Below are 24851 nucleotides of genomic sequence, written 5' to 3'. Positions count from 1 at the left end.
CACCTTACTTAGTAGAGGAGGGAGGTGAGGGGGGGGGGGGGGCGACTTCGGAGACTGTACTAGGCCTTCCCTGATTCATTGTTGTATGATTTGTGTGATGGAGGTGTCGCGTATTTCCTGTTACATAGAAGATGTGATTTTTGTCACTTTTTCGGTCAATTTTTTTTTTTTTTTTTTTTTAACCACTGTGAGTCCATTTAACGCCCCAGGTTTCATTTTATTTACCTCACGGTTAAGGCTTTTCGGGCAGTACCCCAGAAGACTGGAACTAGTAGTAAAATATTTCCCGTGGACCTTTGGTGCATGCTTTCAAGATGGCGGCTAAACAAGTTGCAGAGACTGCGGGGAAAGCGGTGTTTAAACCGCTTCTCTCAACAAGCCACGTAGAAGCAAGACGAAGAGTTTTGAACCTTTATCGAGCTTGGTGGAGAGAGGTAATAATTTTGTATTGAGTTTGCCTTTCAAGGCACTGTTTGTAGCATGAACGTCTTGAACGCGAATGATCACAAAATGGAGTGTTATCAATGGTGTCACTTATGGTACCACCAAATGATCAGAGATGTATTTCGGTGGCTAAGGAATAATTGTGAAATAGATAGGTTTAGGAGCACAAGAAGGCGTTTATGAAGGTTCCACACCAGTTGTAGATTTTCCGATCGATGTTTTATAACTTCAAATATTGTTCAAAGTGCAAACCTGTCTCTTAAATATATGACCTGATATCAGCTGATATCAAAGGCCATTGCGGCGTTACAAATTTCGTAGTTTGATATTATTGAGAGTCATTTAGCTTATCAAGGCCGAGCATAGCGGCTGTAACACGCTCACTAGTTATGTTGTTTGTAGCAGTAGCCCTTTCAAAATTAATTTATCTTGATCCAATACTGTCTGCAAATCTTATGGGTTGGCATTCTAATTTTTTTTACTCAGGCACACGAAAAGCAGCTTTAGTAGGATCTATCACAGTAGCAGATTTCTTGTGGCTGTATTTCAAGTATATACAAACACAAGCTAAAACTATGGTTTTCATTTGTGCAATTATAGCAGGATGCCTTTGTTTACTCTATTGTACTTCATGCATGCACTTTCCATGTATGCATATGCATAGAGTTTTTTCGCATGGCATGGCTTGCTCATTTCAACATACTGAAGAAGGGTTAAGCTTGAAATGTCCAGTTTACGATAACTATTTGACACTTTCAAGAGCTTTTTTATCCTTGCACATTTTAAAATCACACCCATTGAGAAGAACTGCCCAGGAAATGGGGAAAGTTCTTCCTTGGCATCCATCCAAACAATGCAGACATAATGAGAGCAATTAGTGTTGGTTGAAAGTGTTGAAATTCACATTTCATCTTTTAAGCCCCCTTGAATAGTTATATCAACAAAGTGTGAAGTAAAGTAAATAGGCTTACATCCATTTCTTTGCAACTGACAGCAACCTGGGTAGTAAAAATACCGTAAGCAAAGTATATTTATACCTTATAATTGTATTTTTGTGTAAGTTTGATTACCACACCTTGGAATTAAGACACCTCTTCACTTACTTTTGGTTGGCTCAATTTTATTGATCAATTTGCTAAGACATTAAATATTGAAATGTGATCTGACATGTCTTTGCTTAACAGCATTAGGGCCAATCCGACTGTGGTGAAAGTTGTCAAATTCATTCAAATCTAGTTTCACAACACGTGAGAGAAACAACGGAGATGCTAAATCTATACCGTTAAGAGCTTGACTAATGACTGAAAAGATAAACACAATTTTGTTTATTTAAAGACAGTCGCATGAAAATTTTCCCGTCGATAGATTTTTTTTTCAATTTTTACTACAGTCAGGCAAAGCGTTACTTGTGTCAGAAATGCCAAAAAATTGAGGGTCAGCGACTTTGTTTCAGAGATAAAGTGTGTGGAAAACTACCCTGATTTTGAAAAATTGGTGGACCAAAGTCAGCATGGTCTACAGGGGTTTATAGTAGGAATTAGCAAGGAGTGACAGGCCTGCACAACTTCTAACAATGGAAACTTTTGTACCATGTAATATATGACCCCTTTATAGTTTTGCTCTTACGAGTATGTCTTTTAGGGATTTACCTCTTTTATACGATATTAGTGGTGGCTCTTTGAAAATTTGAGTCAACAGAGGCAAACGATATTAGTCATATTTTGTAGAGGTGGGTCTGTTACGGAAATAATTCCAAATGTTGCCAACGTTTTCACAAAACTTAACCCTTGAAGAGGCATTTGAAACCGCAACACAGATAAACAGAGGGCTAAAAAGAATGGAATTCCATGGTGCATTTTGCAAAAAATTCAAACTACTAATCAATAAATTTTCATTTCTTTTTTCATTTTTTTAATATAAAGCATTATATCTGACTTAGGCCTGTTGTAAAACATTATGCATGGCAAGATATATGTATTTTGTTCTCATTGTCTTCACTTTCTTAGGTTCCACATGCCATAGAGGTATTTGCTCTGGAAATCACTACCAAAACTGGTCGTGCAAAGGTGCGAGAGGAATTTATGAAAAATGCTCATGTCCGAGACATCAGGGTGATTGATATGTTGGTCATCAAGGTGGGTTTGTTTAAGGCTTCTGTACTTTAGCACTCTTTGTATTGTACACTCATCTGCCTGAGGAACTTGTGTTTGGCTAGTTACAATGTGGCTGCGACAAAAGTAACATTTAAACAGGGGTTTCTTTTACATTTTAGCAGTAAGACAATTGGTTTTCACAGGCAGGGAAAACTTTTAGAACTGAGCTTCTTTACCAAAAAACCTCCAAATGGTTGAACCAGGGGCGCAAAATTGGCCTCAGAGCCAGTCAGTTTGCCAGTGCCTTGCCCTGAAGGAAACCCCTGCATTTAAAGACATTGGTAAACTACATGTATTTCAAATGCTGTAAAAAGAGTGTGTGCATCTTTCTTTTTAAAATGTGTTGAACAGAACACGAATGATTAATAGCATTCTGTAAAATAAGAACCTTGGTACTTAGCCCCCCTAAAACTGCCAGGATCTATCTCCCAAAAGATCCTTTGCACATCCCTAACCTGTCCCATTCTGGGATGAATGTTCGTGTGTGCTGTCAGTTGCCTGATCTTTTATTTTCAACTTTAAAAGTGCATGTCAGGCTTTGCCAGAATTTGAAAATATTGCTACCTTGGGAAATGTCTCTTTCTGATATGCTTCATTTTTTGTTCTAAATTAGTTGACATATTTGATGCTCTTGCTAAATTAAGAGTGGAAATGTATGGACAATAGCATATCTCCTGTCTAATGCTCAAAGGTTAACTGCCAAGTGAAACACTGAGCTATGTATCCAACTGAAGTTGATTAGATTTAGATTAGATATTGATGTGAGTTAGTGGAGCTGTTATTTCAAGCATTAGCCCTTGTCACAGTTTGCTCAGATGAAGGGTTAAATCACTAATGTTTGAAATCCACCCCCCTCCCACCACCGCCACCACCCAAGCAGGGGCACAATATGAGATTTACAGTATTCCAAAGGAACATGAATGTTCATCACTTACTATGATCTTGGGAGCAAAATCCATGGCTATGATTTTTATAATGACTCAAACCCCAAGTTTTCTTTGACTGACTGACTGACTGACTGACTGACTGATTGACTGAGTGACTGACTGACTGAGTGACTGACTGACTGAGTGAGTGAGTGACTGACTGACTGACTGACTGACTGAGAGACTGGCTGGCTGGCTGGCTGGCTGGCTGGCTGGCTGGCTGGCTGGCTGACTGACTGACTGATGTATGGACGGACAGATGGATGAATGGATTGATTGCTTGTTTGATTGATTGATTGATTGATTGATTGATTGATTGATTGATTGATTGATTGATTGATTGATTGATTGATTGATTGATCAATCCATTAACTGGTATGTTCTTTTTTTTCTCAGGGTAAAATGGAGCTTGAAGAAACACATAATTTGTGGAAGCAGCCAACACATGTCATGCGATACTTTAAGGAAACTGAAAAACCCAGGAAAACAGAGTTTCTGGCAAAATTCTATGATGGATATGACTAATATTGATTTCTGTGTTGGATGTTTAAAAGGAACAAAGATTTCCTTCTTAAAATTGGAATGATCAGTTCTATTTTGAGTGAATTTCTGTGTTTTTTGTCTCTGGTCTGTGAGGATGTTTTTAACCCAGAAACAAGCTGTCAAGTAAATGTAAATAAGATCCATTTATCATTACACTAGAATGAAATCTTTTCTCTGACTTGTTATTGAATAGATCTACAAAATTGTTGATATCTAAGCATGCTCGCCTTGCTTTGCATCATCCAGTATAATTTTTTAAATTTTATCGTTATTAAACAAAAAGTTATCCAGCACAAGCTACAACTGTGAGTGCATAAGTAGACTAGTGCCCCCAAAAAATTCATCATATTTATCAGGCAATTTCTGGCAAATGGTGGAAGGACAAACAAATCATGTAATTAGTTGCTGATAGCTAGAGAACTAAAATTATGAGATTTAATGCATTGCCCAATAAGGTGCATATGAAAATAAATATGTCACAGGAATGGGCTGATAAAGTTTTTCTGAGGTAGCCTGCAAAATGCAGACGTATTTCCGGCTGTTGCTTGTCTTATATGTTCAGCGGAGACAAACAATAGCTGGAAATACGTCTGCGATCACAGGCTATGAAGGTTAATCCAGATATTTATCATGAGGGCATTTTGCAGATCTGGTAATGAAATGAACAGTTTTTGAAGACCAGACTTCTTTCAAAGGAACTTTTGCCAATTAACTTCAGATAGATGGGAAAGCGTCTAGGGGTAGGGAGAGTTAATTTTCTCTCACCCGTTCCCAACACGCTTGTTGCTCTACACCCCCCTGCCCATCCCCTACAAGAAAACTACTGTTTCGTCCAGAAAGCGACGCCATCTTTGTTATGCATTGGAGAGGTAAGCCTAAGTTTATTTCTTTTTTTGTCTAAATTAAGTGATTTTTACATCGCACTTCTTTTCTCTTTTGATTGTGTTAGACTAAATAATATTCAGAACAAACTAAGATTTGCTTTTTCGAAATTGCGGTTAGTAATTTTATGCGTTTGCATTCAAAACTGTTCAAGGAAGCCGCTACCTTGACGACGTGCTAACGAAGAGCTTTTCTTTCCGAATTACTTCTGGTGAATGCGCTTTTTGTATGCATTCATCTAAGCAAAGGATTAAAAGGAAATGTCTAATTGAAACATGAATATTAATAGTGTTGGGCATTGTTCTTTTTATGCATAATTTGGTTGCGAAGCAAGGTCGAGGAAGTTAGTTGTCATTAACAAATTAAACGCGCCATTTCGAATCACATCTTAAAAACGCTCCCCTCGAACGGGAATAAAGTTGTGCGAACGAATGCGCAGTGGACGTTTATTTGCTCAACTCTGTGTGCGGAGAAAGATCGAGGAAACAAGGAATAAATCAGAAAACCGTGAGTAATTTTATATTATTCAATTATTGATGCTTCAACAGAACAGTTTATTTCAAGATCATAAGTTATAGAACCGAGCTTGACACAATCAGATATTACATGTAAGTATTAATATTTATCGAAAACATTCGAGAGCAGATCAATAAAACATTCAAATTTGTTCGATACAAACCTTGCCTTAGACGTTCCAAAAACTGTAGTCAATGTTGTCTGATTATTCTAATACTGTGTTGTTATACACGCTAACACACGCTAAAATTATGGACTAGATTGTCAGATAATGCCAATACACATATATACACGCGTACGCATGGTATAAGCTTAACTTCATCAATATTTTGTTGAATGTTATTTGCAAAGGAAATGTATGCTTAAGCACAAGGAGACAAGCTTATATTTAATCATAATTTCATTATTTAAAATGTAGTCTAAGTACATTGTACCTGCAGTATTGTTATCACAATATAATACTGTGTTAGTATCTTTGCCCATGATAGTGTAGAAATATATGTCAAAATTTTTAGATTAAGTTCTGTATGGATTTACATTTGTTTACATTTTGAAGAGTTATTATTTTACTCTTGAAATCTTTGAAATTTTGACTGTATTCTTGAAACATTTAAGTTTTCTTCCAGCTTTTTGGCTTCAAGCAATTGCTTTTATACAAAAGATTGCACCAATATTTTTTTCTCGTGCAAATCACAAATTTAATAGCAATTTAAGAAGTCTAACTCTTCAATCGAGAATCGACTGAGGTTGTGAGCGCAGACGGAACGCAGTGAGGTCTGTACACCGAGGTGAAGATTCTCCCATATATGGCACAAACAGGAACAACTTAATTCGTTTTAATGCGACTAGTTTGTAGTAACTGACATTTTGCTTGCGAACGGCGATGAACTGAACTTAATTCTGCCAAAGTTTGCTCGCCCTCTTTACATTTTTTCTTATCAGGCTTTTTGGCACTTCCATAAATAAATATTGGTAGAAGAAAATACTCAATATTTTTGCACTTTAGTTTGCAACTTTTTCACTACAAAACATCATCGGTCTAGATGCCGGTCTAGATGGAAAAATCTAGACCACTTTCAATCTCGTTCAGCCAGTCAAACTTGTGAATTCAGTAGTTCCCAGTCCTTGTGAGACGCAGCCATATAATAATAATTTTTTTGCCATGTTTAGTTATCAAATTATAGGACCCTTATCCAAAATAGCATGGATGAAACTAGACATTACTACAATGAACCAGCTGACTGAGCCTTGCAGGACTGTTGATGAGCTGTCTATTGGAGATCTGGAGAGTGACTATGATGATGATGACCGGCATGATTTGATCAGTCACTATGCAACTGACAAGTACCTCAGTAAATGGGAACTGGTTGAAGAAGATGACGAGGTGGAACAGCAAGAAAAGTTGGATAATGAACTGCCAAATAGGGAATCAGAGTAAGTCTTTCAGCCAGAAAATGGATCATCCATGCTGTAGATATTTAAACCATAATATACATAAATGGCAACCATGGTCAAATGCTGTAAACAGAGTCTATTTTACTCTAAGTTCTTGGCCCCCCTTTTCTTGGTAACAAGGACAGACTCTGAAGAAGAAGGAAATTATCTTAGTAGTTGCCATCAACAAGGGCAAGTCAATTATGATTATATGTTTTCCAATTAAAAACTGTTTATTTTCTACACATGGCTATAAATTTATCAAATTTCAATGAACTTATTTGATGTCATCATATGCATTTATGCAGGGCCCCACTGAAGAGCACTTTATGTGGAGTGGGCTCCCTGTTTGAATATTTTAATTATTATTATTATTATAATTATTATTATTATTATTATTGACAATGAAGTTATTATTGTTATTACTTTATTATTTGAGACCATGAACACAGAGTGTTTTACTGATAAGGTTGTATGGCCATAGACAGGGATTTTAGACTACTTTAATCTTTGCCATTTTTATTTCCAGGGAAAAACACCCTGGCAAGAGAAAAATCATTCGCCATTTGGTGGCAACCCTTGACTGTGACGACATGTCACTGGTGTCATACAACAGCGTCAGGGACTGTAACCCATCTGCCACACCGAAGACAGAGCCATCACCACCAGACCATTACCAACTAGGACTCCTGCCTCAGGCTACGGGTGAAGACTTAAAGGTACATGATTATACACCAGGATTAAATCTTTACATGTATTTTCCACATGAATTAATTGTGTACACCAACATTCGATACATGAATGTTCCTCATTCTTAAAACGTGACAGCAAACTTGAGTCAATTTGTCTGAAGTACTTCACAATTCGACTCGATTTGCTCTTTGCAGGGAGTAGATATGAACCTCGTGAAACTAAGACTCGTAAGCAATAATGATACATGAACCATCCTTATTCTTTAAAACGTGACAACAAACATGATTCAATTCATCAGAGGTGTTGTTTTGCTACCTTAGTTATAAGTCTTTCCACAGGGTCACCCCCTTGTGTTCAGGCTTTTTTTAAATCCCCTGCAGTTAACACTCAGTTTCGTTGATCATGAAGACAAAATAGAGGGTCTGTGGACAGACTACACCAACATTAAGGTTACCGTAAACCTTCGGGGATGTCCTTAGCGAAAAAAATATTACCACGCTGTCTTAAAGACAACCACTACAAATTATATATCAATGCAAAGGTTATAGAATGCTCTATTCGATAAAAATTGTTTTGCCTCAATTTGTTTTAATCATAAGGCGGGGGATTTGCGTTTTTCAAAACTGATCTCCTGCAATGGCCTTCGTCGTAAAACGTGTCGCTGTATTTTTGGACATCAAACTTGACAGAAATTTTCCAAAACAACCAATAGGAATATCGACAAACCCTCACACGGTTTTGATGATTTATGCCACGTGAATGATATAATGCAGTAGCTTTGTTGATGCGGTCGAGTTTGATACCCGATAAATTCGCTCAATGGAACGTCGGTCGTTTCGTGCTTTTAGGTTGCGCTCGCCTTATGATTAAAAAAATTGAGGCAAAACAATTTTTATCGAATAGAGCATTCTATAACCTTTGCATTGATATATAATTTGTAGTGGTTGTCTTTAAGACAGCGCAGTAATATTTTTGTTCGCTAAGGACACCCGCGAAGGTTTACGGTAACCTTAAAAGATGCAATATTGTTTGTGTGGTGTGATGAACCAAGTGAAAGTAGTCTTAATAACTAAATGACAGATTTCCCTGCCCTTTCATACACCTAAACTTATATACCTGAAGCCTGAAAAGAGGTACCCCTTTTGGGCAGAGCCTCCCCATATAGGCCATTATTGGGAGTACCCCCTGGGACAATCAACACCACCACCATAAGCCCCTACTAGCAAAACTTCAGAAAGGACAGAGCCCCAACCTGATTTGCTTACAAGGTACAAGGTCTCCCTTTGTAATTTAAACTTAAAGAATTCCACATCGAAAAAAATACAACAACTAGTCCCAAAAGCTATAGTATTTACAGTGATAAAAACACGGCTAAAGTTCGGGAGGAATGACCTGTGTTCACCACACAGGCTAGATTTTAAACCCCATTATGTGCAGACAATCATCAAAACATGTTCAGCTTTGTATGTTTACCAAGATTCTGTCTTGTTGGTATTTCTCTGCAGATTTGGCAAGGGTATGGAGGCAACATATACTTTGATGCTGTTCGATGTAAGTCAATGCGAATCAACAGTTCCAAGTCAGGGAAGTCCAGAAAAGAGGGTGTTACCAAAAGATGGAAATCCAAGTCTTGTAATCCTTTGAACAGGAGAGATGAACGCCAATCCCATTTGTCGAGTGTATCCAGCTCACCCAAGGAAATATCTGAGGCTTCAATTCACAGTCTGGGCAGCCTGCGAATGCGGTCTGCATGCAAGGACAAAAAATGTAAGACAGCCACGTGCAGACATAATGAATCGCCTAAACAACTTCCAGGAAAGATCTGTAAGGGTTTCAGTGAGAAAATGCTAAAAGAAACGTTTCAGCGTCTTCAGGAGAATGGTGACTACAGATTCACTAAAGAGCCTTTAGCAGTATCCGGAGGGCAAGTGGTAGATTCATTCATTGATCCCATCGACAAAGTGCGACATTTTAACACTCAGTGCAAGGGAAGAGACTTCACTTTGAATTTGCAAAATGGCTTTCCTACGCTGCTGACAGCCGACAGTTCATTCTTTTCGCATGGTGACTACAGAACCTCAGCTGCTGTTACTGTCACTGGTAACACTGATCCTTTTATTAAGCTTCCTGTTCTTGGGAGATCTGACGCGAAGCACAAGACAAGCAAGGCTGGCAAGGAAATTTCAGGTGAAAATAGCAAGCAAGAGCCTAGGCCAGTGTTTATAATTCCATTTGGTGCATTTGATGATCCTGTGGATGGTGAATCTGATTCCAAAAGAAAGGCTGAGAAGAAAGAGAAACCATCGACTAAAAGCCCTGAAGATGGAATCAAGACAACAACGAGCACCACGAAAGACGCTGATAAACCACCAGAAGAACTCCAAAACAACTCTGGCGTAAAAGATGATGGTTTAGAAAACGTTTTGAAAGAAGAAGACAGTGAACGTTGCGTAACACATCCATCAGATGAAAAGGGTCGTGAAAAGTCCCCAGGTAGTTGTTCCACAGTGCGACAAGGCCTTCCTGATTTTCATTTAAAGAGAGAAATCAGTAACCTCTCTCTTAGTAATTACCTGAGGGCGGTCCCCACACGAGGAGCAAAGGAACAACCCAGTCTGACCTCTCCCAGGTCATCAGCTGTGGTGCCAAAGATGAGCTATACCAACAGATCAAGGGCCCTACCAACATTTTACATGGTGAACAATTCTGTACATCAAGGACATCAGTCGGGCTGCAACCCTCAAAGATTGAGTGGGTCTCATGTCTACGGTGGGTATTTCCCGACGACTGGCTCAAAAGAATCCAAATTATTTTACGCGGAAATAAGCTCCATTTCAGAGCAAAACACTTTGAATGGTGATGACACTTTTCGAGAATTATCAAGAACCTCAAGAAGCTCCAACCCTAAGAAAGCTTATTCAAACAAACAGATTCCCAAGCAGAGCTTTGTCAAGGCGAGTTACGTGTCAAGGAAGTCATTTTCACGGCAGAGTGTCATTCGATCTCCAAGGGCCGGTAATGATGCACTAAGAAACTCTGACAAGAACCTTCTTCATGTCCCAGTGACTGGTCAACAATTTTCAACGTTAAATGGAATTCATGATAGATGATAATTATTATTTTCATCATTATTATTATTATTATTATTATTATTATTAATATTATTATTATTATAGAATGTTTTGAACATCATCTTTTTTTCATATTAAAGAAGTCTAGTATTACATGTAATAGGCGAATCTTTGCTGACTTCATTGTTAACATTTTTCCTCATTAACATACGACTTTGCGCATAGAAGGCATCATGCTAGACACGATTTTACTAGAAAAACTGAAAGAGCTTGTGAAACTTAGTAAGTGGTGAAAGTTTTGGCTCTTTGGGTGTAATATTCAAGGAGAAATTGGCTTTCAAAAACATCAAGATTTCTGTGTGACAAAAGCGCTAATGAGCTCGTGCATTCTTTATAAAATTTTGAGCTTTTAAACACTCGTCGCGCAAAAAGTATTCAATACATCGCGCTCAAATTCCTTGGGACAGTTAATCGTGCTTTGCCCTTTCAATATTCAGTATTAATCTCTTTGTAGCTCCATCAGAAACTGTATCGCTTATGGTAATGAGGCAAATATTGTAAACAAAGATTCTCCTATACACTAGCTGTGATCTGAGAGATCATGAGTATAGTTTGCACGGATGTTCTAAACGTCACGTCTGGCAGATAAGGATCCAAAATTCATCCTTGGTATTATCAGTAAGGCAATATTATAACTAGCCTGCGAACGCAAACGTATTTCCGGCTGTCGCTCTTCTCCGCCGAAAATAACGTCTGCGTACCCGGGCCAGGAAACGATTTCTGTGACGTAGGAATTTTAAGCAGATCACAGTTTAACTCAAGTAGCCCCAGAACTACTGCGTGAGGTATTCGCTGCGAGGAGCACTCGAGTTTCATTCTATCATGGAATCTGATTGGCCAAAGAGAAACAAAAGTCATTACGTCACAGAAATCGTTTCCTGGCCCGGGTTCGTAGACGTTATTTTCGGCGGAGACAAGCGACAGCCGGAAATACGTCTGCGTTCGCAGGCTAGATTATAACTCAACGAAGTACATGTCCGATAGGAAACACTTTTCTATTAATGAACTTAAATGCAGGTTATTTCATTTATATCAAACTCGTCAGTAACTTGCGGAGAAAAAAAGATTTGTTTCATGACGCAAGGTTGTAAATAGGATACAGATTCATCCTGGCTTTACTAAATAAATATAACTTTACTTCGACTTTTACAACCGAAATAGAATGTAGTTCACATCGGTAAGCTAAGCTGGTTAAACCCATGCCTTCGCAAAATTCGCAACTGTAAAGAGATAAGTATATACGTCCGCATTCGCAATCTATCCATGCTCCAGTTTGCACATTCTTTGCAGCACTAAACTCGTCTGGGTTCTGGCACGACACAGTTAGGCTCACTCTGTATATATGCAGGAAATGTAACTAACAGTCTTGTAACTTATGTCTTCATACTGGAAGGTAAATCGAAATTGCTGTATTGATATAATTGAAAGTTTACAGAGAGGCTTGTAAAGAGGAAAATAGCGTTAATATAATTAAAATAAAGGTCATCTTGGTTAATCGGCATGGGTGCTCGCTTGTTGTTTTTGTTTAAATAACTTGATCGTTTGATCTTTTTGGAAGAGTTGTATGGCGGAACACGTGGAAAAATGTTTCTTAAGGTTTCTCTGGGGTATGTGTACGAGAAACGCGAGTCATCCTTAAATGCTTCTTGTGATAGTACTTCTCTTTCCAGCTAATGTGCCATTCACTAAGCAAATACCGACAACAAGAGACTCCCTAGCCGATAGGTCTTCAGCTGGGATTTCTTTCTGGCTTTTGAAGGAATCTTTGGGTTTCAAGCGATGCATGTTTTGCCCACATTTGGAAGGGATTTTGGGTGTCTGTCTGTCTCGTGCGTATTAGGGAAATCGAGCGATCTTATTAACGACCACGTCTCATTAAGGTTACCTTACGCACCTTTAAGCAGTTGAAATTGCTTCCCATCTAGGAAAGGTTGATAGGCTATCAAACCCCAAGGGTGTGATCGGACATTTTGATAAATCTTCTGTGTTCATGGGATCGAGGATGCCGCTGGTAAGGGGGCATTAGGAGAACTCGTTGCTTGGTCCTTGATCTATCAAATCGTAATAAGGTCGGGCAACGCGAGAGATTATGGAACGTGACGGGAATGTATAGCAGCGACAAAGTTGAACGGTGAGTACATGTGACAGGGAACTGGCTTAGTGCGGACCAGTTCACGCCCTTTGTAAGTGCAGGTTACATCTTAAGACACCGTCCACAGTACGCCGGAGAAATTTGAAAACGCAGCTTTATTTCTACAGTTAGACCCAGTACCGTCCACACTAGTCCGTCACGAAAACGGAACTTTTCGAAAACGCTCTTCAAACCGGAGGAATTTGAGACCGCCGGCTTTGCGTTTTCGTGTGGAAGAAAAACATTTTGAAAACGGACATTTTCGAAAACGATGACGTCACGATAATCATGTGATTTCCCTGCCCGAGTTTTCCTCAAACACAAATCTAAGATGACCGGTGATTGTTGCGTTTTTAAATTCCTCCTTCGTAGTGAGGACGGAAATCATTTGATGCGTTTTCAGAGCCGTTTTCAAATTCCTCCAGTGTAGTATGGACGCAGCCTGAGACTTGTAGCAGAGACATCAAACAACGGCAAACTTTCTCTCTTTGTACAAGCGGGGAGATCGTGTTGACTTTCACTTCTATTCACTGAAGTATGCTTCGGACTCACCACTTTATTTTGTATTTTATTAACTTCATACAGCTGTTTTTGCTAAGTAGATCTTTGCAATTTACGAACGTTTATAGACTTAGTATGTATTTTTCTCAGTCTTTCAGTTGTCTTCAGAAAGTGGTCCGAAGATCAGGAGTCGTGAGGACTTCTGATTATCCAACGTTAGGCACGCTACGAAGGCTACAGGTATGTCCGTAGTACCTGCGTGTGCATTTACAGATGTAATGCTTGCGTAGTCCTTCACCCCAGTCAAGCTTTTTGCATATTCCTTCATTTTCACAGGCTGTAACTCTTGATTCAGCATAGTTGCAATCTAGAAGAAAGAAAAGAAAGGTGATAAGAGTAATTTACCGTCTGAAGCAGACAAATAGAACGTGTTGGTCGTCGTTTATTCAGTCACTTATTTCGCCTAGTTAAGTTCGTCTGACCCGTAATCGGCCCGTGGGTATTACGGCAGATTATTATATGGCAAATAAATAATAATAATAATAATAATAATAATAATAATAATAAACATTATTATATGGCTTGTTCTAGTAACTGATATAACGCGCATTCTGACTGGTTATTTGTAGGGCATTATTTTCCCGTAATGCCCACGGGCCGACTACGGGCTTGTAAAAACAAAGCAGAAAGCCATATAATAAACAACTTATTAACCTCGAACGTTCGGTCTTTACGGAAAAATCTCAAACCTCGGCCTTGCTGTATTAACCTCGCTATCGCTCGGTCAATACGACGGCAAGGTCTCGATCTGAGATTTTCCCTTAAAGACCTCACTCTCGGTTAATAAGTAGTTAATCAGTAATGCCCTAGAATTAGCCAATCAGAGCGTACGCTATATATCAGCTACAGACACAAGCCATATACATTTTTTGAATTTCTTCTTGTCATCATGGACAGAATGTCAGTCATACAAAACTCTTACCTTCAACTTGTACGGTCTCCGTACTTCGTTTCTCCACGATTTCCGGGCCGTCTACAACGAGAGAGATAAGTTGTTTGTATCGGCAAAGTTAACATTTAAGCTTTTGGCGCTAAACAATAACAAGCTGGCGCCTATCCAAAACAAAACCTAGCTGTTTCGTATCCGGTAAAGGACGGAAGTCATCAGCGACAAGAAAGGTTTCCAGGCCTGCATGTTTCGTCTTAAGCTGACGGTTGATTTTAATCTTGTAAATACTATTGCATGCGATCTAACCTAAGATTTGAACGGCATATCGCACTGCCCAGGTCCTTAATTTAAAATTTCAAAACAGATTCATCTTCGGGTTATTTTAAAGCCAATTAGTCGGTAACCACGCTGCATAGATCATGTAAAGAACTTAGCACGAATGCGAAGTAAGACTTGATCATAAAAAGCTGGTGGGAGGTCTTTTTTTGAACCCAAAACTAAGCAATGGTATTGGTGCAGTGAAACCATATCTTAAAACAAACACTGTAATTACATCGAATTCGTTTTTCAGTCAAGTTGTACTTTGTATACTAAATAATTATGTATTCCATAGTGAAAAATGTCCTTACCAGCTTCACTCTCGCCCTCAACAGCGTAAATCATCAGGAAAACAAAGCACAAGATCACGGCAACCTTCATGCTTGAAAATTCTCTCTGAACAAAGTTCTTCTTGAAGAAGGTACGTCCTTTTGATTCTTGTGAAGCGATTGTTTTCAAGTTAAGGCAAGTTCCCTAAGATTTACTGGCTCATCAGTTAAATTATAGATACCTACCTAGTTAGATAGCATTCCTTTGTGATGACTAATGGGCCAATCGTTCTCATTCCCTTTCCTTATCCATTAAGTCTGACACACCTACGTGAACTGGTAAAATATTTTAACATTTCGAGATAATTGTGAGTCTCATATGCCTCTAGCATTTAGTGCAATTGAGGACGCCATGCTTTGGGTTGCTTGTGACCAATAGTGTTATTAGTTAACTAGGGACGGCTGGAACAGTGCCTTCCTCACTCTTTCTGTTAATTATAAACTATTCAGTCAGCATTTCAAGATTTTTGCTCTCTTATGTCACCGATACCTAGCGTTGAGTGTGGCCCATATTAGGGAAGTTTTTCAATTGAGTGTCCTTAAACCAAAACCAAAGTTATCACTCAAGCGTGTTCAGATGCAACTGGCATGGACCAAGCAAATTCGAATTGCCTTCGACATTGAAGTGAATATTAACCGCTTTGTTATTCAACCAAAGTAGAGACGGAACCTTTAACACGAGCTGTAAACTATTTCAACATTCAAGATCACTGTTCTCATATGGCCCGAAGTAATGATTAAGATTTATTCAAGAAGCGACACCTAATTGCGTTTATTTTGACCTAAAGTGCTATCGGGTAACCTGTGGCTGGAAGGACACCTTTCATCTGGTGTCCCTCCATTCCCCTTTTCCCCAATCTATTTTAACATTTCAAAATCATTGTTCTCATATGCCTCTAAGTATTAATTAACAAGTTTATTAAAGAAGCGAAGTCTGATTGCTTGAGGTTGATCATATTGTTAGTCAACCAAAACGTGAACGGCGCCTTTCACGCGTGCGACCTGCCTGATTGAAGACTTCTGGGAGCAAAAATGGGAAGTATCTGTAGTTTATTGCTCTTGAGTAGTCGATACTGATCGCTTCTCTCGCCATTTTTATTGTGAGTTGTCACACCTGTAATGTCCGCTTCTTAGCTAACTCGTTCGATCTCTTTGCAAGAATTGTAGGGCGAAACACTTTCAGAATCTGGTTTCTCTTTGGCATGTTTACCGGTAAACGAAACATCCGTTACCATTCGTTTTACTGTTACTTATGCAGCTGATCTGGTCCATTCCCTGAATTTTTCTTTTTCAACACCTATGTAAGGCGGGAAAAGGGAGAGTTCGTGGCCTGGACCATTAATGAATTGGTTCATCCTTAGCTTAACTTTATCGAGTTATGGATGCACGCGAGAGGTCTGGAGAGGAGGAGGGAGGCGTATAAGATGTTGTTCGAGGCACAGCCGAGAACAACTCTAGCTTCTTGCGTGCCTTCCAAATGTCCCAAGTGCATCCATGACTCGATACACACACAGCTAAAAGCATGAAACGATTTTTTTTTACAACAAGGGGTCAACGACTTGGGCGCTAAAACATGTTTTAATCAGTTGAACAACAGATACAAGATCTGCTCAAACTGCATCGCAATAGTTCACGCCGTCAGTTGGTAGCAGAAATTTATGTTTTTGTTTTCTGAGTTTTTATATAAGCAGTGAAAACGTTTACAAAACCGAGTTTTCCTTAAATACGGCCTAATCCCAACTCTCCCCCAGCCAACCTTGAGCCAGGATCGGGAAAATCTACAAAGAATTCCACTCTTGTTAATTTATCTCTACCACATGTCCCTCGCAGTTACTGAACAGTTCCCACATGTGGCAAACACCGACCTTAGGTCCTAAGACGGCTTGCGTTGCATTTCTGATCAACAAAGACTAAGAAATATGCTTCTGATTCAAGACATTTTATTTTGTATTTGTATTTTATTTTGTATTCCAATCTTCACACAGTTTTTTTTAGTTTTCATTGTGCTGGTTAGAAGAACAGCAGTTTTGGATCATCCGTAAGTGCGAGCACGTTGGCGTTCACATCTGTGACCGTAAAACGTCGTTTTGCATTTGCATACGAAATGATAAGGACGTGCATCACCCCAGTCCAGTCCTTTATCATCCACAACGCAAGCCGTCCAAACAACGAAGCACACTGAGATCACCGCAAACTTCATTCTTGAAACCTTTTTGCTAGCGAAAAATCTTCACCTGAACTTGCGTTTGTCTTTCAAGTCTTCAGGATTTACCGACCCATCTAGTAAATTACAGATACTTACCAACATTTCAGTACCATTGTTCTTATATGCCCCGAGGTATATATAATTGCAATTTCCGTTATGGAAGCAATGCCTCGGGTAACACTGTTACCGGTGGAGTAGTGCTTTCCACAGACGGTCAGTGCCCCTATTGTAAAATATTTCAACATCCAAGTTAACGTTCTCATACGTATTATAAGTATTGAATTCAGTGCCATCAAAAAAGCGACAACTGGTGTAACAGGGAAAGCGAAGTTACTTACTCTATCTTATGTAAATATAGTAACTTAGTTTAATCTATCTTGAATTATTTCTATTTTCTGCAGAAACTCAAAGCACTGGGAAAAGGAGTCCAAAAGCTGTAAGTCAAAATGATCATTTAATTAACATTAATTTAATATTATTTTTTTGAGTATATATTTGATACTAGTATAAATTTATTAGCGCTCTATCGCGAATGCCGTTCTCTTCTTGACTAAGCTATTCACTATTCATTCTGTTGTAAATAGTTGGCAACCCAGCAATCTGCAGTTGTTAAAAAACTGGCAGCCGTTTCTTTGCGTTTTCGAAGTGTATGTGAAGAGGATACAGGTAAAGTTTCGAACGAATAGTAAATTTACTCTAAAATAATCAGTCGACCTTATTGCTTTACTGTAAGTTGTGTTCCTGAAAGTGTGTCCCTTTATCTTTAGTAGTTTCACAGAGATTTTCTTTGCTTCGGCATGCTCCGAATAAAATATAATAGCCAAACTCTTGTATGTAAACAAAAAAAAAAGGTGTGGCTGACTAGGGCCCTTTAAGGGGAGTATTAGTTGGCTCCAATGCATTCGGAACGAGTGTAAAACAAAAAGAATTAAAAGCGCACCCATTGACGTTACCTCTGCTGCAGCTCCCCCTGTTCCGTGACCAGTACCCGTTTATACATCTGGGTGAGGAGAGGCGCTATGACAGTACGAACATAATGCAATGATCCCCAATAGGGGCACATTGCACCAACCATTGGGTCATCGTGCCTCCTCCTCCATAGGGTTGGAGTGGAATTTACCCTAACATAACAGTTATAAGTCTAATAACCTTCTACAGGGGCAATTTGAGTGTGTCGAAACCTTGTGTAACCGAAAGCAACTTAAGAGGACTTTAGGTGACTTAAGGCGACTTTAGGTGACTTTAGGCGACTTTAGGCAACTTTAGGCAACTTTAGGCGACTTTAGGCCCCAGAGTAGGCCTTACTGTTTTCTGACTCGGTAGTAGACACAAGAAACGAGATACCGAAGCAGAGTCAATGTTGTTAGCGATCACGAGCTTTCGACGCTGTCATAACGTCTTTTTCAGGTAAATATGGCGGGAATCTATTTGTCACGTGAGCTTAGGTGGACCAAGTCACGTGCCAAAACATCCCCGTATAGGGCTTGAGGTTCAACTCCACGGTCTCGTTTGAGCGTCGGGGACTGGCTCAGAATTTTCAAGGCCTCACGAAATCCCCTTTTGAAGCCGCCTTACTCTCTTCCACCTTTTGGCCTGTGCCCCTAATGTGTTCTCCAACGGCGAAAAATATCGATCTAGCAGTGTTAGAATATTTCTTTAACGTCCAGTTAAACGTCCGGTTAAAGTAAGGCGGCTGTCAAACAACATCACAAGAAGAATTCGCGAAGCCTTGTCTCGGGCTGCACCCTCGTCAACTGTCACGCAATCACAGAAATCTGGAGCTCATAATCTAATTGTTGATAAACTTTATTACCAATTATTTAATTATACACCTTATTAATTTTGTTTCACTTTCATATAAATGTAGATACTGATTATAGTGCATTCTTCTGTTACTATATTCTTAACGAATATTTGTATCATTTTTCCTTTCCCACATAACAGGACCTTGACAGAAACTCGCCCACAAAAGCAATAAGAGCAATTTACTCTTCGCCAGAAAAGCATCTAGAAGACCCAAAGAAATACAAGATTAAAGAATACTAGCCGATATTGACAATATTCAGGAAATCATAGCGGAGCTCAAGCCAAGCGGAGCCCCATACTCATACAGGGAAGAAAAGAAAACCCATGATTTAATTGTCTCATGGTTATCATGGCTAGCGGTATTGCTTGTGGGCGCGTACGCACGACGACGACGACGACGACGACGACGACGACGGAGTCGCGCAACATGGCGGCCATACTCCAAATAATAGGAGGACAGAGACATGCAGCCTTGGTTTACCGTGTACCTTTTTTGATATTAGACATCCATGTTATGATCAATTGACACCTGTCAAAACAAGGTACCCACTGACCAGTATCACGTAACCATATCGCGGGCTCAAGTTCACAGCTCATTGGGGTCACCTGTTTTTTTGAAGTTGACCACTGACCAAGCTCGATTAGATTGCGGGCTTATGTCCGGTTAACTTGTTGAAAACAGGGCAGGATTGTTCGGAAGCCGGTTAACGCTAACCCAGGATTAAAAGTTAACCGAATTATAACTTTTTCGTCTATACAAATGTTTTGTTGCTTTGTTTTGTGTATATGGTGATTATTAAAGCTCAAAACAGAAGGCCAAACAATATACAGAAGACCTCACCGCAAAGTTACACGAAATCAAAATTCTACCTTTTCATGGGTTAGCTTAATCGGGCTCTGAACAACTCGGCCCAGGAGGTACGCTTTTAGGCTGGCCTAAATCTATATATTAGGTTGACGAAGAACATCTGAGGACGAGTGCACCATCCGAGTAACACCACATGCTGTCAATGACGAACAGAACAATTCATCAGTTTTCACAAATTCTCTTTAACTTTTCACAAATGACGAAACAGGACAATTCATTTTTTCAAATTCTCTTTAACATTTCACAAATTGAACAAATATCTGACTTTCATTATTTGTCAGTAAAGGCTAAGGTCCTACAAAAAAGGTGATTCTGAAAATGTTAATGCCAGGGGGAAAACTCTGACAAAGATTGATTAGATAGTGCAGACTGTTAGATCGCAAGAACAGCTAAAGGAGCTTCACATGAGACTAGTTTATGCATGCTAGGTTTTGAGAATGTTTGTTTTAATCTGAACATCATATGAACAACTAGATCATTGTACTATTGTGCAGTCTTGTTAAGTCTACCTACGAATCATCCTTTCACCATAGAAATTTATTTAACTTCATAATAAATGCAATATTGTAAAAACGGCCAGGCTCATTAAAATGTTTTGTTCCGATCTCTCTAGTAGGGATTTCTTTGCGTTGATGGCATATATCAACTGTTAACCACTAGCCACATGCACGCTCTGCGAGCCTATTTTAATGCTATTCTCTAAACCCCCAAAATGGTGTTCCTATGTTTTCTACTACAAGCAAACAGAGCAAAGCATCCTCAAGCAATTCTCCTCAAGCGTAAATTATTTTCTTATAAAACAAAGAATACCTTCTTCTATTTTGTAACAGGGCGCACAAGGAACGTTACTTGTGAGGAACCTAAAAACAACTCTACAAGGTCTCTCATTTTATTAATAGCACATTTTCTAAACAAAGATTAGGCTATCAATAACAACTACATTGTATGTGCATATAGCTACCGCTATTTCTGCCAACTAAGTCAAGGATTTCCCATGTAGCCCAGTAATTATAATTTCAAGCTTTGATTCGGAAGGGCAGGTGTTCAGACACCACATAAAGAGTACGTTTTTTTTTTCATATTTTATTGCACTGAAAATCTCTTATTTCGTTCAATCTTTCTTTTTTTCATTACAAGCAAGTTAGGAGAAAAAAAAACCTTATAGAAAACAACATCCCACCTGCCTAAAATTTTATTCTTCCTTTTTTTTTCCTTTTGAACGTTAGTTTTGTATTGTTTCCAAAAGATTAAATAAGGGACGTAAAAAACCTCTATAACTGATGCAAGGTCTGTCATTTTTTCATAGCACATTTCCCAATGCAAGATTAGCCTGTCAATAAAAACTACATTTCATGAGTATATAGGTAGCCTTAAATTTGCTAGCCAATTCAAGGACTCCCCCTGCAGCCCAGTGGTTACATTTCCGAGCTTCGGTTCGGAAGGGCATGACGCTCAGCCCCCCGCAGAAGGACTCCAAATTTTTTTCTTCCTTTTTCTTTTCTTTTGAACGTTAGTTTTGTATCGTTTTGAAAAGATTAAATAATGGACGTAAAAAAACTCTATAACTGATGCAAGGTCTGTCATTTTTTCATAGTGCCTTTCCCAATGCAAGATTAGCCTGTCAATAAAAACTACATTTCATGTGCATATAGGTAGCGTTAAATTTGCTAGCCAATTCAAGGAGTCCTCCTGTAGCCCAGTGGTTACATTCCCGAGCTTCGGTTTGGAAGGGCATGGCGTTCAGCCCTCCGCAGAAAGACTCCAAAGTTTTTTCTTCCGCATTTTCTTAAGTGTGGCACATTTTTCCAAGTGTGCCGCATTTTCTTAAGTGGGGCGCATTTTTCCAAGTGTGCCGCATTTTCTTACGTGTGGCGACTTTATCCAAGTGTTCCCCATTTTTCCAAGTGAAGCGCATTCATCCAGGCGTGGCGCAGTTTTCCAATTGTGCCGCATTTTTCCAAGTGTGCAACATTTTCTTCAGTGTGGCGCATTTTTCCAAGTGTGCCGCATAATCTTAAGTGTGGCGAATTTTTCTAAATGTGCCGCATTTTTTCATGTGTGGCGCATTTTCCCCAGAGTGCCGCATTTTCTTAAGTGCGGCGCATTTTTCCAAGTGTGCCGCATTTTCTTACGTGTGGCGACTTTATCCAAGTGTTCCCCATTTTTCCAAGTGAAGCGCATTCATCCAGGCGTGGCGCAGTTTTCCAATTGCGCCGCATTTTTCCAAGTGTGCAACATTTTCTTCAGTGTGGCGCATTTTTCCAAGTGTGCCGCATAATCTTAAGTGTGGCGAATTTTTCTAAATGTGCCGCATTTTTTCACGTGTGGCGCATTTTCCCTAGAGTGCCGCATTTTCTTAAGTGCGGCGCATTTTTCCCAGTGTGCTGCATTTTCTTAAGTTTGGCACATTTTTCAGAGTGTGTCGCAGTTTCTTAAGTGTGGTGCATTTTTCCAAACCTGCCGCATTTTCTTAAGTGTTGCGCATTTTTCCAAGTGTGCCCCATTTTCTTAAGTGTGGCGACTTTATTCAAGTGTGCATCATTTTTCTAAGTGAAGCGCATTTTTCCAAGTCTGTCGCATTTTCTTAAGTGTGGCGCATTTTTGCAAGTGTGCGTATTTTCTTAAGTATGGCGCAATTTTCCAAGTGTGCCGCATTTTCTTAAGTGTGGCGCATTTTTCCCAGTGTGCCGCATTTTCTTAAGTGTGGCGCATTTTTCCAAGTGTGCCGCATTTTTTCAACTGTGCCGCATTTTTCTAAGTGTGTCGCCTTTTCTTAAGTGTGGCGCATTTTTTCAAGTGTGCCCCATTTTCTTAAGTGTGGCGACTTTATTCAAGTGTGCATCATTTTTCTAAGTGAAGCGCATTTTTCAAAGTCTGTCGCATTTTCTTAAGCGTGGCGCATTTTTGCAAGTGTGCGTATTTTCTTAAGTATGGCGCAATTTTCCAAGTGTGCCGCATTTTCTTAAGTGTGGCGCATTTTTCCCAGTGTGCCGCATTTTCTTAAGTGTGGCGCATTTTTCCAAGTGTGCCGCATTTTTTCAACTGTGTCGCATTCAAGTATGGCGCATTTTCCCAAGTTTGACGCATTTTCTTAAGTGTCGCGCATTTTTCCAAGTGTGCCGCATTTTCTTAAGTGTCGCGCATTTTTCCATGTGTGCCGCATTTTCTAAAGTGTGGCACATTTTACCAAGTGTGCCGCATTTTCTTAAGTGTCGCGGATTTTTCCAAGTGTGCCGCATTTTCTAAAGTTTGGCACATTTTGCCAAATGTGCCGCATTTTCTTAAGTGTGGCGCATTTTTCCAAGTGTACCTCATTTTTTTAAGTGTGGCACATTTTTCCAAGTGTGCCGCAGTGTCTTAAGTGTGGCGCATTTTTCCAAGTGTGCCGCATTGTTTCTTAAGTGTGGCGCATTTTTCCAAGTGTGCCGCATTTTCTTAAGTGTGGTACATTTTTCCAAGTGTGCCGCATTTTCTTTAGTGTGGCGCATTTTTCCAAGTGTGCCGCATTTTCCTAAGTGTGGCGTACTTTCTTAAGTGTGGCGCATTTTTCCAACTGTGCCGCATTTTCTGTGCACATTTTCTGTGCATATAGGTAGCCTTAAATTTCCTACCCAATTCAAGGAGTCCCCCTGTAGCCCAGTGGTTACATTTCCGAGCTTCGGTTTGGAAGGGCATGGTATTCAGCGCCCCGCAGAGGGACTCCAAATTTTTTTCTTCCTTTTTCTTTCCTTTTGAACGTTAACTTTGTATTGTTTTCAAAAGATTAAATAATGGACGTAAAAAAACTCTGTAACTAATGCAAGGTCTGTCATTTTTTCATAGCACATTTCCCAATGCAAGATTAGCCTGTCAATAAAAACTACATTTTCTGTGCATATAGGTAGCGTTAAATTTGCTAGCCAATTCAAGGACTCCCCCTGCAGCCCAGTGGTTACATTTCCGAGCTTCGGTTCGGAAGGGCATGACGCTCAGCCTCCCGCAGAAGGACTCCAAATTTTTTTCTTCCTTTTTCTTTTCTTTTGAACGTTAGTTTTGTATCGTTTTGAAAAGATTAAATAATGGACGTAAAAAGACTCTATAACTGATGCAAGGTCTGTCATTTTTTCATAGCGCCTTTCCCAATGCAAGATTAGCCTGTCAATAAAAACATTTCATGTGCATATAGGTAGCGTTAAATCTGCTAAATCACGCAATTCAAAATAGATCAAAATAAAAATTAAAACCGTTCAATAGATAAAGTCCAGAATCTGAGAAATGAAAGAAGGTAGATATGCAAAGACTCTCGCCAAGACTCTGGTCACAGCAATTTTTCTTATGCAAGATATGCGGAGATAGTTTTTACCCCAAATTTATAGAGATTTGTATGGAGACGCCATGCTGGTGCCCATCCGTATGGGCACCAACATGGCGGCCGGAAACCAACAGAAACATCTGTCACTGAGTTTTGCTACGAAAGCGTGAATTTATCCCTCGAGGAACTCTGAAACATTAAAATAATACTTTTTCTAAGACATAAACTGTTCAGATAGCCAAATTCCCCGAAATAAGTCACTTTTTTAACCATCATGACAGCTCTCTAAGCCGTCATGTAAATGCCAAGTCACGCAAAAGCTTAGGAATTCAAGCGTAGTGAATCACAAAACCAAGACCCCATTCGGAGCGAAAATTTGTATGAATATTAGTTTTCAGCTGCTCTTATACCTCATTAAAGTAAAATCTCAGGAAGGTCAATAGTTTTGTAGTTTGAATTTTAGTGACGTCATGTGAAAACCAGCTATTCAAGGAGTCCCCCTGTAGCTCAGTGGTTACATTTCCGAGCTTCGGTTCGGAAGGGCATGGCGCTCAGCCCCCCGCAGAGGGACTCCAAATGTTTTTCTTCCTTTTTCTTTTCTTTTGAACATTAGTTTTGTATCGTTTTAAAAAGATTAAATAATGGACTTAAAAAAACTCTATAACTGATCAGAGGTTTGTCATTTTTTCATAGCACATTTGCCAATGCAAGATTAGCCTGGCAATAAAAT

At 39.4% G+C, this 24851-nt stretch overlaps 2 protein-coding genes and 1 long non-coding RNA gene across 7 annotated transcripts; 2 read left to right on the top strand and 1 right to left on the bottom strand.

Moving 5' to 3' along the window:
- Positions 1-152: 152 nt before the first annotated feature.
- Positions 153-4237, top strand: LOC110049286 (NADH dehydrogenase [ubiquinone] 1 alpha subcomplex subunit 6-like). The gene is made up of 3 exons (XM_020755077.2): positions 153-434; positions 2451-2579; positions 3920-4237. Exons 1-3 carry the CDS (start codon positions 315-317, stop codon positions 4046-4048), a joined length of 378 nt encoding a protein of 125 aa, XP_020610736.1. The 5' UTR covers positions 153-314; the 3' UTR covers positions 4049-4237.
- Positions 4238-4497: 260 nt separating this feature from the next.
- LOC110049284 (uncharacterized) lies at positions 4498-12223 on the top strand. Of its 4 annotated transcripts, none has more exons than XM_020755076.2 (4): positions 4498-4935; positions 6635-6898; positions 7428-7617; positions 9097-12223. In XM_020755076.2, the coding sequence occupies exons 2-4, from the start codon at positions 6672-6674 to the stop codon at positions 10699-10701; spliced, it is 2022 nt and encodes a 673-aa protein (XP_020610735.2). In that variant the 5' UTR covers positions 4498-4935; positions 6635-6671; the 3' UTR covers positions 10702-12223. The 4 variants fall into 4 exon arrangements, 3 of the variants coding, with proteins under 3 accessions (XP_020610735.2, XP_020610734.2, XP_020610733.2); XR_016208999.1 differs by lacking the exon at positions 4498-4935 and having other exon boundaries at positions 4942-6898; positions 9097-11345; positions 11671-12223; XM_020755075.2 differs by lacking the exon at positions 4498-4935 and adding an exon at positions 4942-5455.
- Positions 12224-13128: 905 nt separating this feature from the next.
- LOC149108377 (uncharacterized) lies at positions 13129-15080 on the bottom strand. Of its 2 annotated transcripts, XR_016209266.1 has the most exons (3): positions 14933-15080; positions 14337-14387; positions 13129-13721 (listed from the first exon to the last, which is right to left on the bottom strand). It is a non-coding gene; the product is annotated as an uncharacterized LOC149108377 (long non-coding RNA). The 2 variants fall into 2 exon arrangements; XR_016209267.1 differs by lacking the exon at positions 14337-14387.
- Positions 15081-24851: the final 9771 nt, after the last annotated feature.

The sequence above is a fragment of the Orbicella faveolata genome, unplaced genomic scaffold (assembly GCF_042242905.1).
Source record: "Orbicella faveolata isolate gen_17 unplaced genomic scaffold, um_ofav_v1 contig_26, whole genome shotgun sequence".
Taxonomy (NCBI): domain Eukaryota; kingdom Metazoa; phylum Cnidaria; class Anthozoa; order Scleractinia; family Merulinidae; genus Orbicella; species Orbicella faveolata.
This window is presented reverse-complemented; position numbering and strand designations above follow the sequence as displayed.

Excerpts from the sequence above, each read along its gene's own strand:
- LOC110049286 (XM_020755077.2), top strand. The coding sequence starts at position 315 with ATGGCGGCTAAACAAGTTGCAGAGACTGCGGGGAAAGCGGTGTTTAAA. Across the intron at positions 435-2,450 it reads ATCGAGCTTGGTGGAGAGAG|GTTCCACATGCCATAGAGGT; the intron begins GTAATAATTTTG and ends TCACTTTCTTAG. Across the intron at positions 2,580-3,919 it reads TTGATATGTTGGTCATCAAG|GGTAAAATGGAGCTTGAAGA; the intron begins GTGGGTTTGTTT and ends TTTTTTTCTCAG.
- LOC110049284 (XM_020755074.2), top strand. The coding sequence starts at position 6,627 with ATGTTTAGTTATCAAATTATAGGACCCTTATCCAAAATAGCATGGATG. Across the intron at positions 6,899-7,427 it reads CTGCCAAATAGGGAATCAGA|GGAAAAACACCCTGGCAAGA; the intron begins GTAAGTCTTTCA and ends TTTTATTTCCAG. Across the intron at positions 7,618-9,096 it reads CTACGGGTGAAGACTTAAAG|ATTTGGCAAGGGTATGGAGG; the intron begins GTACATGATTAT and ends ATTTCTCTGCAG.